Raw genomic sequence first — 15,400 nt, 5'->3', positions numbered from 1 at the left:
ATTGCCAAAATATTTCTCTGTTTTTCGTCACAAAATTGCTGTATTTATTGTCAATAATTACCTTTAAAAAATTTTTGGTTTATTATCACAAAATTTAGGTGTCTATTAAAAATTGTTTGTTTTCTTTGTATTTCTCTTCAAAAATTTGTGTTTAACAAGTTTCTGTATTTATGGTCAAACAATTTATGTGTTTACTTCCTATATTACTCTTAAAATTTTCTTCTTTAAAAAAAAACTTGTGTATATCATTACAAAATTTCTGTATCGTCAATAATTTTATATATTTGTTTTCTGTTTATAATTTGTGTTTTTCTTCAAAATTTTGTGCTTATTATTAAAAAGTTTTTGTATCGTCAATCAATGAGTTTGCTTCCAATTCAAAATTGATATGTTTATGTATTTTGTGTAAAAAGATTTAAGCATTTTTATTTCTTATACACATTTTCTATGTTTATCTTTCTTCTTTTTTTTTCACAATTTTTAAATGAAAAAAAAAACACATAAAAGAAGAAAAAATTTAAAAAGAAGAATAAAACAAAATGAGAAGAAGAAATATAAAAGTAGCCAAAGATGGAACACCTCCTTTGAGCCGCTTACACCAACCAAGTAATGGAGCCGTTTGATTTTCACCAGCTTGAGGAGATTGCATCTTGTAACAAGTTTTATTGGAAGAACTGATTTTTGTATTTTTTATTTTTTATTTTTTCATGTTTGGCATGTTAGTGAAATTTTTAAATTTTTCATGCGATTGTCTAATTTTTCAAGAGACTGAATATGACCTTTTAGATGATATATAATATTATTAGAGTAAAGGACATTTTCGTCCCTGACTTTTTTTTTCGCGGACATTTTCGTCCTCAAGAAATGAAAAATACATTCAAGCCTCTGACCCCTGAAAAACGTGGATATTTATGTCCTTCCGTTAAATTCAGCCGTTTGCACTGGACGGAAAAGAATGAGTTGGCAGAGGTGGCGCTGAGGTGGCCGTAACGGAGGCCAAATGGCATAGAGCATTTCGTAACAGGACATATAAGTCCCTAGAGACAAAAACGACGCCATTTTGGTAACCTCACCCAATTCTCTGCCTTTTCTTATTCCTTCTTCCTTTTTCCCTTCCATTCTTCTTCCTTGGCCCCTGCCTCCATCACCGCCGCACAGCGGCGCCTCCGTCAGCCACCATCAACGCCGGCGACCTCCTCCTCCCTCTCTTTTCGCGTCTTCTTCCCTTTCTCACTCCCTTACTCCCATTAGTCTCTCTCTCTTCTCACCCTCCTTCCACCCACCGTTCGTCCGCGACAACCTTCTCGGCGACCCACTGCCGCCGCGCCGCCGCCTCTCTACCGGCGCACCACCGTCGCTACTAGGACCCAACCATCATTTCTTCTCTCTCTCATTACCACCCCTGTGCTTCCCAGGTCTTCTTTCTCTCTATTTAATTCACTCTGTTATTGCAATTAGTTAATTAATATTGTTTAGTTAGTTTTGTTTAGCTAATTTCAATTTGGTTAGATTAGAGAATCTGGCGTGGATAGTGGATTAGGTCTTGCTTGCTTAATGCTGCTGTCTGTGCAATCACTGTTTGTAGTTCATTATATTTAGTTTGTTCAATTGTTCTTGAGTTGTTAGGATTAGGGTTGGTTAATGGAAATTGCTGAGACTGATGTTTTACACTGCTGCTGTGTAAATTCTCATTGCCTGTTTTGGTTAACAATGAACTCTTATGTGCTCATTTTGCTGTCTGATGCACATCTCTGTTTTAAAATGAGCTAATTCCTTTGATTCAATGATGCACTTTTGTTAGGTTTCATGTAGCTTACTTTTGATATAATTGTTGAAGGAGATTTATGCCGGAGGTACTATTAAAATTCAAAACTTTTCTTGCTTTTGTTCCCCTTCAAAAACAAAGATTCAGCTAATTTACTTATCTCCTTCTACAATCTTTCTCTTTTCTTAATTTGTAATTTAGTTATCTCCTTGTTCACAAGATGGACATGAAGTTTTATACTTATACTTTTTCAAGTTGAATATGAATTTGAAATACATGTTCTTTATTGTAATGTGATTTTTTCTTATGTCATTTTTGTTAGTTTTTGTGTTTCTGTAATTTCATTTGGCATCCTCATGTTTACCTTTTGCCATTCAACCATATTTTTCATCAAATGCAGCCATCACATACAAGGGTATCCATCAATTCGTATCTTCCGTAAAGGAAGTGATATCAGGTTATAATACAAATAACTTTTTTTTTTATTCAGTTTTTGAGCAATAATAAGTAGCTCATCTCTGTATCCCTTTAGATATTATGTACCTTTTATGGTGCTTGTTTATTTTCTAGATATTGCATTTCTCATGGATATGATATTACTGTTTTGGTGCCTCTAAAAGATTATCGGAGTGGTCCTTAAACTCTGTTTAGAATGGGAGAAATGATGAAAGGCTGAGAGTAATGACAGAAGCAGTAAGAAAATGTAAGGTTGCAAGTGTTAGTGTAAATCGGTTTAACATTGAAAGAAGGGTCTTACGGGATGTGTGTCCTGACACATGTAATGGTAAGGAAAACTTAGATGTTGAGGGGATTTTCATCCATCAACTTTCCAATTTTACATGTAGACAATGTCTATTCTATTTCAATATGTTGTTATCCCTCATTCCCTCGCACTTAAACCTATGTCAATTCATTTCTAACAAAATCTACATGATCAATATGCATATCTTTTTCTTTTTCTTTCTTCTTCCTTTTTTTTATGTGCATCCTACCTGAATATTGCAACTCTTTGGTCTGTGTCTCTGTGATTAGTTTTAGAGATTTTGGATTGAATATAAGTTTAAAAATATGCTTCCTATTTCAGAGATGACCATGGAGATCATGATCATGAGTCCTATTATGGAGATCGTGATACAGATAGCCTAGTCAAGGTACGTATTATATTTTCTTTGTTCTAGTAAATTTGAATTAACTTTCTGTCTGCATGATGATTTGAAATGTAATTAAACATATCCATTGAAAAGTGAAATTTAGCTGAAGTATTTCACTACAGACAATGGAGAAGTTAGTGGCTTCTCTCCCTGCAGAATCTCAGAAGCTAGGTTTGGAGGATAAATCCAATGGTACAGAGTACAGGAGCCGCTGTGCGGCGGTGATGGAGGCAGGGGCCAAGGAAAAAGAATGGAAGGGAAAAAGGACGAAGGAAGAAGAAAAGGCAGAGAATTGGGGGAGGTTACCAAAACGGCGTCGTTTTTGTCTCCAGGGACTTATATATCCTATTACGAAATGCTCCATGCCACCTGGCCTCCGTTACGGCCACCTCAGCGCCACCTCTGCCAGCTCATCTTTTTCCGTCCAGTGCAAACGGCTGAATTCAACGGAAGGACATAAATGTCCACGTTTTTTCAGGGGTCAGAGACTTGAGTGTATTTTCCATTCCTTAAGGACGAAAATGTCTGCAAAAAAAATGTCAGGGACGAAAATGTCCTTTACTCATATTATTATGAAATATCATATACATGGCATATTGGCATGTGACGTGTCAAATTAAAAAAAAAATTTGAATCACCACTTTATTATTGATCTTAATTAAAAATTAGTCAATTAAATATTTTTATTATAAATAGTAATGATGGACGTTATTATGAACCAAAGAATAAGACCTTTTTATAACGATGATTTTGATATTTTTTATTTGCTAAATAATTAAATAAACTATTTGAAATATTTATACTTTCATTTAAAATCTTACATGAAATAATAATAGAAAATAGTCTTTAGATTAAGGCTTTTTCTTTATTTAAATAAAAAATATAGATGTTTGCTTCGATACGATCATAAATTCATATGTACCGATACGATAAAATTGTGGACAAATTAAAACGCGACACGTGGATTATATTTTCTACGTCAATAAATAATTTTTCTTTTATTAAATATATATCATATCAATACTTTTACTAAACTACCTTGTACTTTAATAAAAAATAAAAAATATTTTTATTTAATTTTATAAAAAAATTTAAATACCCTTTTTCTTATATTGGACAACTACTCTAATCCTTTTAATTTAGTCAAAACTAAATCAACTTTAGTTTTACATTTTTAAATCTGAAACAATTTAAAAAGGCTGATTTTTTAACATATGAAGGTTTGGTGTAACGCCCGTTTATGGAGCTGGGAGGTGTTTAACACAGGTGTGACGGCGGTTAGTTGACGGCGGAAAATCGGACGGTCCGATTTCAATCAGGGGAGAGGGGCACAAATCGGACCGTCCGATTTGTGCGTGGTGAGGTTGCGTGCATGGAAGACGGACCATGCGATTTGTTGCATAGGGAGATATTCGTTTTTTGGCCCAACCAAATCGGACCGAGCGATTTTAGGGCTGCATTCAAAAATATTCGAAGAGCACCCAAATCGGACCCAGCGATTTCTGGGTTTCAAATTTTTTGGACGGGCTGTTTAGTAATCGGACTATCCGATTTTTTTGTTCAAAAAATTTCGAAAGGCAATGCAAACGGTCGGATGGTCCGATTTGAGTGTGATATATATATATATATATATATATATATATATATATATATATATATATATATATATATATATATATATATATATATATATGTTCCTACCCAAGCTGAGCAGCCCATTTCATTTTCTTCTTCTCCGGTGCTACAAGTCTCTCAACTTTTTCTCTGCAGATCTCTTCTTCTTCTTTGTATATCTGCTCTTCTCTATTATCATGGATGATAGAGTAAGATTAAAAGTGTATTATCATGGCCAAATTTTATTACAAACATCAGAAGGAGTAAAATTTGTGTGTGAAAATCTGTTGGATATTATTATTCCATTCACACTTTCATTTGAAGAATTAAAAGGTGTCATTTGTGAGAAGATGGATTCTCAAATATCTAGGAGAGTGTCGTGTGTTCTGTACAGATATCCTGTACTTGTCTTTGGTGGGTTCGTGCAATTTCAAACGAAATACGTGACCGACGAAGCGAGCATGCAAGAAATGTTTTCAGTGTATCTTGAAAGTTGGTCGCGAGTATCGTTCATCGAACTGTATGTCGAGTTCGAGCAATCTACAGCGGACCGAGACATTGAATTGGAAGATTACAACAGTGATAGTGAAGAAGAGTTCGAAAGTAACTACGAGGTTGTTGATCCGGGTGTAGACGAAGATCAAGCTGACGAGGCTATGGTGGCAGATGTGGGGGATGTGGCAAATGCACTAGCAAACCAGCAGCCGTTTGTGGAGCCGAGTTTCATGCGGTCGTTGGATTTGGAGGCCATGCATGCACCGGAGTTTCCTCAATATGTAAATGCAGGTGAGCCATCAATTTAAATTAAGATTTGTTAAAGTATGATTTGTGCATGGGTTTTGAGTTTATGACAAACAGTAGAGACAACGGTAAATAGGCAAAATATAGCATGCAATAAGTAAGTCTTCTGTTTAATTATGAAGTGAACCTGTTGGCTGAGAAATGTAGTATTTTCCGTCATCGTTGGTTAAATTCGACTGGAATGACCAGTTTGACCGGACCGGCCGGTTCAACTGGACCATCAAGTTCGACCGGACCGACCAGTTCGACTGGACTGACCGGTTTGACCAGACCGACTGGGTAAATCGGTTCAACCGGTGACCTGACCGGTTCGATGACCGGATCGGTTTTGACAACTACGTTTTCCATTGTTCTGTGATTATTAGTTTATTAGATTATTATTTGTGACAACTCTACAATTTGTGATGTGATTGCAGCAGAGCTTCCCCTTATGCCAGATGGCGAATTTACTGTGGGAATGGAATTCAGTTCTAGGGAGGTAGTAATTAAACCGATGAAAGATTATACAATCCGCAGAGGCGTAGATTATCGGGTGCATGAGTCAGAACCGACGACATTCTATGCTAAATGCACCCAATATGGTGCAGGATGTGATTGGCTGATCAGGGTGAGCAAAATGTCCAGAAAGTTCTGTTGGGAGATAAGGAGATACAATGGAAGTCACACCTGTACTAGGGCCACCATTTCTCAAGTTCATTCGAAGCTGGATTCCAACACAGTTGCAGAAGCAATAAAGCCATTGGTAGAAGTTGACCCGTCTATAAGGGTGAAATCAGTGATTGCGGAAGTACAGACAAAGTTTAACTACACCATAAGTTATCGCAAAGCATGGTTGACAAAACAGAAGGCAGTGGAGTCAATTTTCGGAGGGTGGGAAGCTTCGTACGAAGCCTTGCCGATATGGTTTGAGGCCATGTGTCACAAGGAGCCATCCGCAATCGTTCATTTTGAAACGATGCCTGCGTATCAGGAAGATGACTTGGTTCCTAATATTCGTGTACTACACCGATACTTCTGGAGTTATTACCCTTGTATTAGAGCATTCAGATATTGCAAGCCAATAGTGCAGGTAGACGGAACTCATTTGTATGGAAAGTACAAGGGTTGTTTGATGGTTGCAGTGCCACAGGATGGCAACAACAACATCGTGCCAATTGCATTTGCGATAGTTGAGGGAGAGACATCTGAGACTTGGCACTTTTTTCTTAGTAACCTGAGACAGCATGTTGTGACACGTGATGGTGTGGGCCTTATCTCCGATCGGCACGATTCCATTAGAGCTGCTATTGCTCGTAGTAACGGAGCTTGGTCTCCTCCAAGAGCATTCCACATGTTCTGCATCAGACACATAGAGTCCAACTTTCTGAGAAAATTCAAGGCTCCGTATCTGCAGAAACTTATCGTCAACATCGGTGTTTATTACAACAAACCTGTCCTTCTTGCAGAACATCCAGGTCTCTCCTAAGGTGCTCAAGGGTACGAAATCTGTAAGGCCGATTCTGACGTTCCCAGTTATGCCACCTGACATCAGGCAATTCGTTAATTTACATTTATCAATTCAATTTAAGATACATTATTTCAAAGCGTTTAGTAATTAATTTTACCTATTTGCAATCGGAAAGATTCGAGGATTGCTAGGAATCGGCGCAATGAATTGTAGACGGATCCAAGCCCAGGCAAGCAAGAGTGTCAGCGGACCATCAATCTCCTTACAGTCGACACGAGTTGCCCTACACAACGCTCTGTACAGGTGTGCCAAGCATGCCGAACCCCAACTGAACTGTATGATCCCGGCAAAGTTACGGAGTAACGGCAAAAACTTCCAGTGCACCCCTGCTCCAGACTTATCTCCAAACATAACGGTCCCAAACAATAACATTATGTGGCACTTCACGTACCTCTGAATCTGGATATCATCAACCAACACTAACCGATCCTTCAATGCTCGAAACCACGTCAACTTGATGAAACTTCCCCTACAGTCTGCCTGCTTAGGTGCAACACCAAATTGATCCAAGCATTCAGCCTCTAACGCCTCATAACTACTCAGTGTCGGTCCCGTAACTGGCAAACCATTCGTCGGAAAACCAAAAATTAACGCCACATCCTCCAGTGTCACGGCACACTCACCAACCGGAAAATGGAAGGTGTGAGTCTCGGGGCGCCATCTCTCAATCAGAGCATTAACCAATGCCGACTGACATTGGACAACTTCAATCTGTGAAACATGATAAAAGCCGGTGTCCTGTAAAAACCCCTCCACTATTGGATTGTACCGATCCGGCGGCATGTAGTGGTCACATTGCAACATTCTAGATCCCTAAACAAGAACAATAATATTAATAAATTAACAAATTAAATTTAAAAGAATCAAATTTTCATTATCAAATAACCAGTAACACATAAGAATCAATAAATATAATAATAATAATAACAATACTTTATACAAATAACTATTATATTATCTACTAATACTCAAATAACTAACTACTCTATTTTATTCTATTCTAACAGCAAACATACAATAATAAATCAATCACTAACCCTTTATTAAATATTTATATTAAACTTATAACATAAATAATTAATGCAATAATTTTTAATTCATAATATTTATTTACGAACGACTAATACAATATTAAGTAACTACAAAAAAATTATTTATTATTAATAATTAAAATTAATTAACTTATTTAATTTCACACGTACATAACACAACAATATTAGCACTACTATATTCTACTGATAATTAAACTATTACGCTATTAGCAGTAATAATTATTATTATTACAATAAACGGATGCATAACAATTAATATTAGTTATTCTATTTATCATACATCCAAATTTTTTAATAACCGTATTATTATTAACAATATTATTATTGCAATTATTCTATTAATAATAATAATTAATTTATTATTATAATGTAACATATTTAAACAATATTAATACCCAATAATCTCTAATATTATTTTAATTAAACTCAAATATCTAAAAATTATTACTCCACTAATTTCTAACATTATCACTATAATAAACTATTACTAATCTCTAACATTATAATTATTATTTTAACTAAAATAAAAATTTTCAAAATAAAAACTTACATAATTAAGATGATCAAGATAATTAGCAATGTAGAACTCCGGATGATTGACATCTTTTATTCTTCTTTTTCTAGGCATAATTTTTGTGTGGTCCAATTTTTTTTAGCTGAAACCTTCAACAATGGAGTGAACTACCGTGGCTGGGGGTGGGGTTTATGGGAGAGGAGAAATGGAACAAAGTGAAAGAGAAAGTGAAACTGGCTTAAGGGAGCTTCGTATGGTTGGAAGTGTTTCATCTTTGCTGGGCCAACTTGCATGCGCGACACGTGGCTGGGGGCGCAAATCAGACGGTCCGATTTGTGTACCTGCCCAGCCAGTAATCGGATCGTTCGATTACTGTTCTCCAAAACGGACCGTCCGATTTCTTCGATCTAGGCCGTCACACTCCGGTTAAGCACCATGCACCTCCATAACGTTGTTATACACCATTCCTCCTCCAATATTAAAAATAAAAAAGTGATTTAAAAATCAAAAGTTTGAAACAAAAATATATATGAAAAAAAAAAAAAAAAACTGTATTGATCTTGTTTAGGGTTCTGAGCAAAGAAGAACAAAAAGGAGGTGTTTTCGTTAGGTCGTCTCCTCTCCGCTCTTCTTTCTCCGAAGCTCTCTTCGTCTCGTATTTGGCCAAGAAAAAAATGAAGCTCTGTTCGAATCGCCTCCCCTCCATGACCCCTGTCGATTTTATGTTCCTCCATGACCTCCCCGTGTACGCCCTCAACAACCCTGGGAGGAGTTCTTGCTGGTTGCCGGAGCCTCCACCAGCAAGAACCTCGACCTCTTCTGCTTCAACGAAGACGACGCCCAAGCCCTGCTGCGCTAGGTTTTCACGGTCGACCCTCGCCTGCGTGACGGCTCCAAAGTTGTTCCCGTTGCGCTCAACAAGGTTCCCTAAGTTGCTTCTCTCTTCTCTTTCTCTCTCTCTCTCTTAGTAATTTGATTCACCTTATCGTGTTTTACTGATCCACTTTATTGAATTGCTTGGTAATGACTTTTATTGCTTTTTTGAATTCACGTGACATTTGGCAATGTCCAAGTATGGTTATGATTATATGGACGCTTATGTATTTGTATTCATGGATATCAGAGATGATTGAATCTATTCTTGATTATTGTTTCTGGTCATAATATTTGAGCTATATCTAGAATGGCTATATATGTGTATGTGGATGAGCTTCATCATAAATGAATTTGGGTAATGTTTCCTCTATTGCCTTTGCTACAAGAAATGCTACTATCCCATTGGTCATATTTTACTCAAGCTCTATGTTTCAGTTGATGTTATAATTTGTTGTGTACCATAGGCTAGTTATTTTATTTGGTTGATCAAATTTAGGCTTGATGTTTGTGTTGAGTTTTATGATTCTGAAGCTCATACTTCACATTCAGTTGGTTTATTGTGTAGTAAATAGAACCTTTTTCTATTTATGGATTAGTGTAGTCTGTATGTTATTTCTACTTATCCGCCTATAATCACAGACATAAATGCAAGAAAACCTTTAGTTTTATGTACAATGTGGCATTTATTTGCATGTGGTTGTTAAGGACTTTATCCCCTACATCTAATCAGGATAGAGAAGTATGTTGTTGATAGATTTTTAGTTCTATTTGAGGTTCTAAGATCTGTTAAACTTTGATTGTATCTTCTAATACTATTCATAAGTTACAGAAAAAAGATTTAATGGTTATAGGCTACTCCCAATAGGGTTGTAACTCTACCAGGTTGAGTATATTTTTAATGATAAACACATGTTCACTTTTAACTCACTGAGTCAGTACGGTGGTTTCATTTTTAGACAAGTTTCGCGGTCTCCTTATAGCAAGCATTCTCAGCGTAGGCATTCTCCCTACTTTCTCTTGATAATTCCACGTTTGTTGCCATATTAGTTTTTATATGAAAACACTAAAATTTTCAATGTCCTTTGTATTAGACAACCATAGAAGCAAATTAAATGGAAATTTTTAATAATTAAGAAGAAGCTAAGAAATCACAAGTTTTCATTTTGGCCAAAATATGTGCAGGAGTGTGTGGATAGCTTCTTGAAAAGCATATGTATGTAGAATTGGGCGACTGACTAGAGGTCAAAGAATGATTCATTCTCAAAATTTGGATTAGTAGAGCAAATAAATACCACTGCTGATAAGTGACTATTAGTGGTACTCATTAAGGTATATAGGCCTCTCAATGGTTGAAAAAGCTTTCTTCTATCTGATTTGAAATCTATGCATGATCCATTATGATCTTTTTTTTTTCATTTGAAGCATTAATTTTGAAGATGATTTTAGTGCTCAAACTGTTCTTCACATCGAATCCTTTGGACATGCCCTTCATGCTTTCATAAATGGAAAGCTTGCAGGTAAATTGCATCAGTGACTGATTTTACGGCTTGAACCTGATCACGTGAAGACAATTCAATCGTTTCTTCAAGGCTTTCCTTCTTTCAAATAATATTAGTGAAAGTATATTTTCAGGAAATGGAAAAGGAAACAGTGGCAATGCTAAAAGTCAATGTGGATATCCCCATCACACTTGTAGCTGGGAAGAATACAGTTTGATCTCTTGAGTTTAACTGTGGGTCTTCAAGTAATTCCTCTTTCTCTTCTTTTTTGAATATATATACTATATACTATATAAGCATCTTTAATAGAGGAAATTTTGTTTCTTTGAAGCATTGGCCTTGTTATCTTTTCTCCTTATGTGATTTAGAAACTAGAAGTCATAATATTTCCATGCTATACATATAAGCTTATATGATTCTTATACAAATCAGAACTATAGATTTTTCTTTGACACATGGGGTGCTGGGATCCCTGGGCCAGTGACATTGAAAGGATTGAAGAATGGAACTACTATTGACCTCTCCTCCCAACAATGGTCATATCAAGTTACATTCCGTTTGCTTTTATCTGTCACTGTTGATTCTTGGTTGTATCTAGCTAGCTAGATACATTGTTAGAAGGATACACAATATATATCTTTGTGAATGCAGATTGGTCTTCAAGGTGAAGACTTGGTCTATCTAGTCGAAGTGTTGGACAGTGGAACCCACAATCAAACTTACCCTCAGAATCAGGAAGAAGATGAGGGCCAGTTTTGTCACTAGAGTGTCCTAATACTAAGCAGATCATCTCTTCTATTAAATTTGCCAATTTTGGCACGCCGAGTGGGACTTGTGGGAACTTCAACCATGGTAGCTGCAGCAGCAACAAGGCTCTATCCATTGTTAAGAAGGTGATACACACACAACTTTAAATAACATTTTCTTAGGTACCTTTGTTAGTTATTTTTCATTTTACTTTGTATCGTATCGTACGCCGAATCAACTCATAGTTTTCTTTGATTATATACACAGGCCTGCATTGGATCAAGCATCTGTAAAATTAAAGTATCAATTGATACATTTGGAGATCCATGGAGAAGAGTAACTAAAAGTCTTGCTGTTGAAGCTTCTTGTACATAGACATTGTTGCTTCATGAAGTACTTACCCTTCTTCATAGCTTGGACATGAAGGATCTAAGATTCTCTTAGTTGAAAGTTCATGATTACTACTGGATGATTAGCGAAATGTAAAAATGGTGAATGAAATATTCTAATAGTATATTGAATGTAATTCCATTAGTTCATACCTTATCTTAAAGTTTATATTATTATTATTATATTATATTTATAAATAGCATCGGTTATGTCTTATCTTTTATTTTTCATGAAGTAAAAATCATGCATGCAAAGACATTTTAACGCTCTATACAAATGTGACAAAAGTGCAATGCCATAGAATAAATCATAGCAAGCATTTAAAAGCTTGTTTTATATATGTGCTAATTAAAAATTCAAAGATAAGATAACAAGAAAAGCTGAGATTTTCACTCTTGAAGTCAATTTTGTCATTTTCTTCAACTTTTTATATTTGTATGCATCTTTTTCTTTATGTTTATTTATATACCAATAGGCTAAGCATATAGCAGTAGTCCATTATTGTTGGGATTGGTGTGTTCTGTTCTTTCAGTTACTGGAAACAACACTAAAAATAAAAGTATAAGTGTAAAGAAGGTTGATCGGTCCATATGTCTGTGCTGAATGAAACTATGGGTACAAATTATTGGATCTTTTAACTAATTTCCATAATCTTTTATAAGCTAAGCAAGTTTGATGCATAATTTGGTTTTGCTTGTGACAGGTTTCTCTATTTGGCTGCATTTTATTCTAGGGATTAAGTTTTGAACCGATAATGAACCATTTAAGATTAGTCCTTTTAAACAATTTTAACTTTGTTCTCTAGATTGAGAATCTGAAAGCATGCAATATAAAAGTACGAAAAGAACCTTTTGTCCATTATAAAATTCACAATATATAAAATTTTCAAGGCACCTTAGTATTCAAAACAAGAAGAAAAATGGATATTTATGGACAGATTACAAATTAAAAAGCATATTGCATACACCCTAAAGAAATTCAAAATTATCCAGCATAGTTCAATCATGCAGATTTGAATGTAATAAGCAAATTCTACATTCCCTCAGCAGTGCTTTCACAAACTATCAGCACCATGACATATCTCCTCTTTCCTTTAAAATCATCTAGCATAATTCAATTGCCAAAGCAGGAAGGAGTGCTTGGTAGAATGTCTTGCACAATGCTATCTGGTTGACCCTCTGTAATAACCTGATCAAAATTTAGTGATTACTATAAACGTTTCTTTTTTTCATAATATATGCTAGAAATCTGGTCTTAATGTTTATAAGAAAAATTCAAGTCTTAGAACACACCAACGACGACTTTTGTAAGTCCAGGAAGATCAACCAGTGTTAGATTAACAACTGTCAAAATCACCAAATTAAATGGATGAAACAAATTTTTCAAACTTGAAAATAATTGAAGGACGCATGATAATGTTGCTGCTGAAACTAAATATGTTCTATAAATCTTGTCTCACCATGAGGGGAGTAGATACTAAGATGGATAGGAACAGAAGAAATGCCCTTGGAGCGACCAGTTTCTCTGTCAGTCTCATCAGAGATCTCTTGCCAAATAGTAACTAAAGAAAAGGAAAATTAGTATCCACTAAAGAGTTTACTCTTGAATGAATATGGGAAACTAAACTTCTAAACTTGTAGGACTGTACAGGTTAACAATAGAGTTTGAGAATTCTTGGTTGTTATTATTATTATTAGAACAGGTTATCACTTAGTTATTACAAAATAATCGTAAGCAACATTTATCAGATTAAGTACAATACATACACGACGGGAAAATGAGAAAGAAAAAAGACTGACTATTAAAAAGGAACAAATAGTTCGTATTGCAGAATTACCAAACTCAGTAAACTTCTTCATTGGAAAATGCATAAACTCTGCATACTCCCTCCCTTCATCAATCTTATGGAACTGAAAAGTGGTCACTAGATAAGCTAGTTCTCCAATTACAATAACAATATACAAAAGACAAAAGTATTAAGAAAACCACTACAGATCATTAAACATTATTGAGATAAATACATGTCACTATGACATGGTGAAATCAATCCAGCATACCATTCAGTACCAAAAAGCTGAATTAGTACTTTTCCTAACTTATTTATTGTTTGCTATGCCTAAAGTAAAAGAAAGAAAGAAATAATGAACCAAAAGGCAAAGCAACATGCTACCTCCTTTGAACAAAGACATTGACATTTCTGTCGTCGCTGCCATCTCTTCGCAATGAAATTTCACTTGCCACATGCAATAAGGAGAAAACAGCAGCCGGGATGAATTAAAGCAACCTGTTTCTTAATTTATCATAAATTTTGATGAACTGAAACATAGAGCTTGAGTGAAATATGACCAATGGGATAGTAGCATTTCTTGTAGCAAAGACAATAGAGGAAACATTAACCAAATTCATTCATGATGAAGCTCATCCACATACACATACATAGCCATTCTAGATAGCTCAAATATTATAACCAGAAACAATAATCAAGAATAGGTTCAATCATCTCTGATATCCATGAATACAAGTACATAAGCGTCCATATAATCATAACCATACTTGGATATTGCCAAATGTCACGTCAATTCAAAAAAGCAATAAAAGTCATTACCAAGCAATTCAATAAAGTGGATCAATAAAACACCATAAGGTGAATCAAATTACTGAGAGAGAGAGAAGAGAGGAGCAACTTAGGGAACCTTGTTGAGTGCAACGGGAACAACTTTGGAGCTGTCACGCAGGCGAGGGTGGACCGTGAAAACCTGGCACAGCAGGGCTTGGGTGTCGTCTTCGTTGAAGCAGAAGATGCCGAGGTTCTTGCTGGTGGAGGCTCCGGCAACTAGCAAGAACTCCTCCCACGGGTTGCTGAGGGCGTACACGAGGAGGTCGTGGAGGAACATAAAATCGACAGGGAGTTGTGGAGGGGAGGCGATTCGAACAGAGCTTCATTTTCTTCTTGGCCAAAGATGAGATGAACAGTGCTTGAGAGAGAAGACCAGAGTGGAAACGAGACGAAGAGAGCTTCGGAGAAAGAAGAGCAGAGAGGAGACGGACTAAGGGTCCGTTTGGAAAACTCTAGAAGTAGCTTTTTTTTTATTTTTGACTTATGAAAAGTAGCAGTATTAATGTCGGGTGCAATTTTTAAAATAAAATTGTAACTTTCTAAGAAGCTATTTTGAAGCTTATAGAGAAGTTAAAAAAATGACTTCTCTCATAATACTTTTACTTTTCATTACATTTCTTTAAAATAAGCACTTTTAGAGTTAAAAATCCAAACACAAAATAACTTATTTATAAGTTATTTTTAACAGAGTCATTTATTGTTTAAGTTATTTTATCAAAAAGAGCTTAATTAAGTTAGTTACCCAAATTGGGAATAAGACCATCTCTAATAAGGAACTCATTCCAATTTCTGTTTATGGTCCACCTGTCATAAAAAGTAACTCCACATCAGCTTTTGCGTCATAAACAGTAAATAGGAACTCAAAGC

At 35.5% G+C, this 15,400-nt stretch overlaps 3 protein-coding genes and 1 long non-coding RNA gene across 11 annotated transcripts; 2 read left to right on the top strand and 2 right to left on the bottom strand.

Annotated features, from left to right (window-relative positions):
• The first annotated feature begins 1,254 nt into the window (after positions 1-1,254).
• LOC112727875 (uncharacterized) lies at positions 1,255-3,559 on the top strand. Its single transcript, XM_025777799.3, has 4 exons — positions 1,255-1,415; positions 2,166-2,222; positions 2,850-2,916; positions 3,039-3,559. The coding sequence occupies exon 4, from the start codon at positions 3,042-3,044 to the stop codon at positions 3,534-3,536; it is 495 nt and encodes a 164-aa protein (XP_025633584.1). The 5' UTR covers positions 1,255-1,415; positions 2,166-2,222; positions 2,850-2,916; positions 3,039-3,041; the 3' UTR covers positions 3,537-3,559.
• Positions 3,560-6,629: 3,070 nt separating this feature from the next.
• LOC140177089 (serine/threonine-protein phosphatase 7 long form homolog) lies at positions 6,630-8,646 on the bottom strand. The gene is made up of 3 exons (XM_072209562.1): positions 8,441-8,646; positions 6,936-7,651; positions 6,630-6,852 (listed from the first exon to the last, which is right to left on the bottom strand). The coding sequence occupies exons 1-3, from the start codon at positions 8,516-8,518 to the stop codon at positions 6,735-6,737; spliced, it is 912 nt and encodes a 303-aa protein (XP_072065663.1). The 5' UTR covers positions 8,519-8,646; the 3' UTR covers positions 6,630-6,734.
• Positions 8,647-8,912: 266 nt separating this feature from the next.
• LOC112727874 (uncharacterized) lies at positions 8,913-12,132 on the top strand. Of its 4 annotated transcripts, none has more exons than XR_011868778.1 (7): positions 8,913-9,326; positions 10,463-10,609; positions 10,703-10,797; positions 10,913-11,024; positions 11,220-11,325; positions 11,431-11,672; positions 11,794-12,132. It is a non-coding gene; the product is annotated as an uncharacterized lncRNA (long non-coding RNA). The 4 variants fall into 4 exon arrangements; XR_011868777.1 differs by having other exon boundaries at positions 11,212-11,315; XR_011868776.1 differs by having other exon boundaries at positions 11,212-11,325.
• A 620-nt stretch (positions 12,133-12,752) lies between these two features.
• On the bottom strand, positions 12,753-14,987 carry LOC112727873 (dynamin-related protein 12A). Of its 5 annotated transcripts, none has more exons than XR_003166016.3 (5): positions 14,087-14,987; positions 13,754-13,826; positions 13,376-13,477; positions 13,209-13,259; positions 12,753-13,104 (listed from the first exon to the last, which is right to left on the bottom strand). XR_003166016.3 is itself a non-coding variant. In XM_025777796.3 (5 exons), exons 2-5 carry the CDS (start codon positions 13,785-13,787, stop codon positions 13,030-13,032), a joined length of 252 nt encoding a protein of 83 aa, XP_025633581.1. In that variant the 5' UTR covers positions 13,788-13,826; positions 14,087-14,975; the 3' UTR covers positions 12,753-13,029. The 5 variants fall into 5 exon arrangements, 2 of the variants coding, with proteins under 2 accessions (XP_025633581.1, XP_025633580.1); XM_025777796.3 differs by having other exon boundaries at positions 12,753-13,094; positions 14,087-14,975; XR_003166017.3 differs by lacking the exon at positions 13,209-13,259 and having other exon boundaries at positions 14,087-14,965.
• Between the last annotated feature and the right edge of the window lie 413 nt (positions 14,988-15,400).

Source organism: Arachis hypogaea, chromosome 12 (genome assembly GCF_003086295.3).
Source record: "Arachis hypogaea cultivar Tifrunner chromosome 12, arahy.Tifrunner.gnm2.J5K5, whole genome shotgun sequence".
Lineage (NCBI taxonomy): Eukaryota > Viridiplantae > Streptophyta > Magnoliopsida > Fabales > Fabaceae > Arachis > Arachis hypogaea.
Note: the sequence above shows the minus strand (reverse complement) of the source record. Positions and strands in the feature narration are given on the sequence as shown.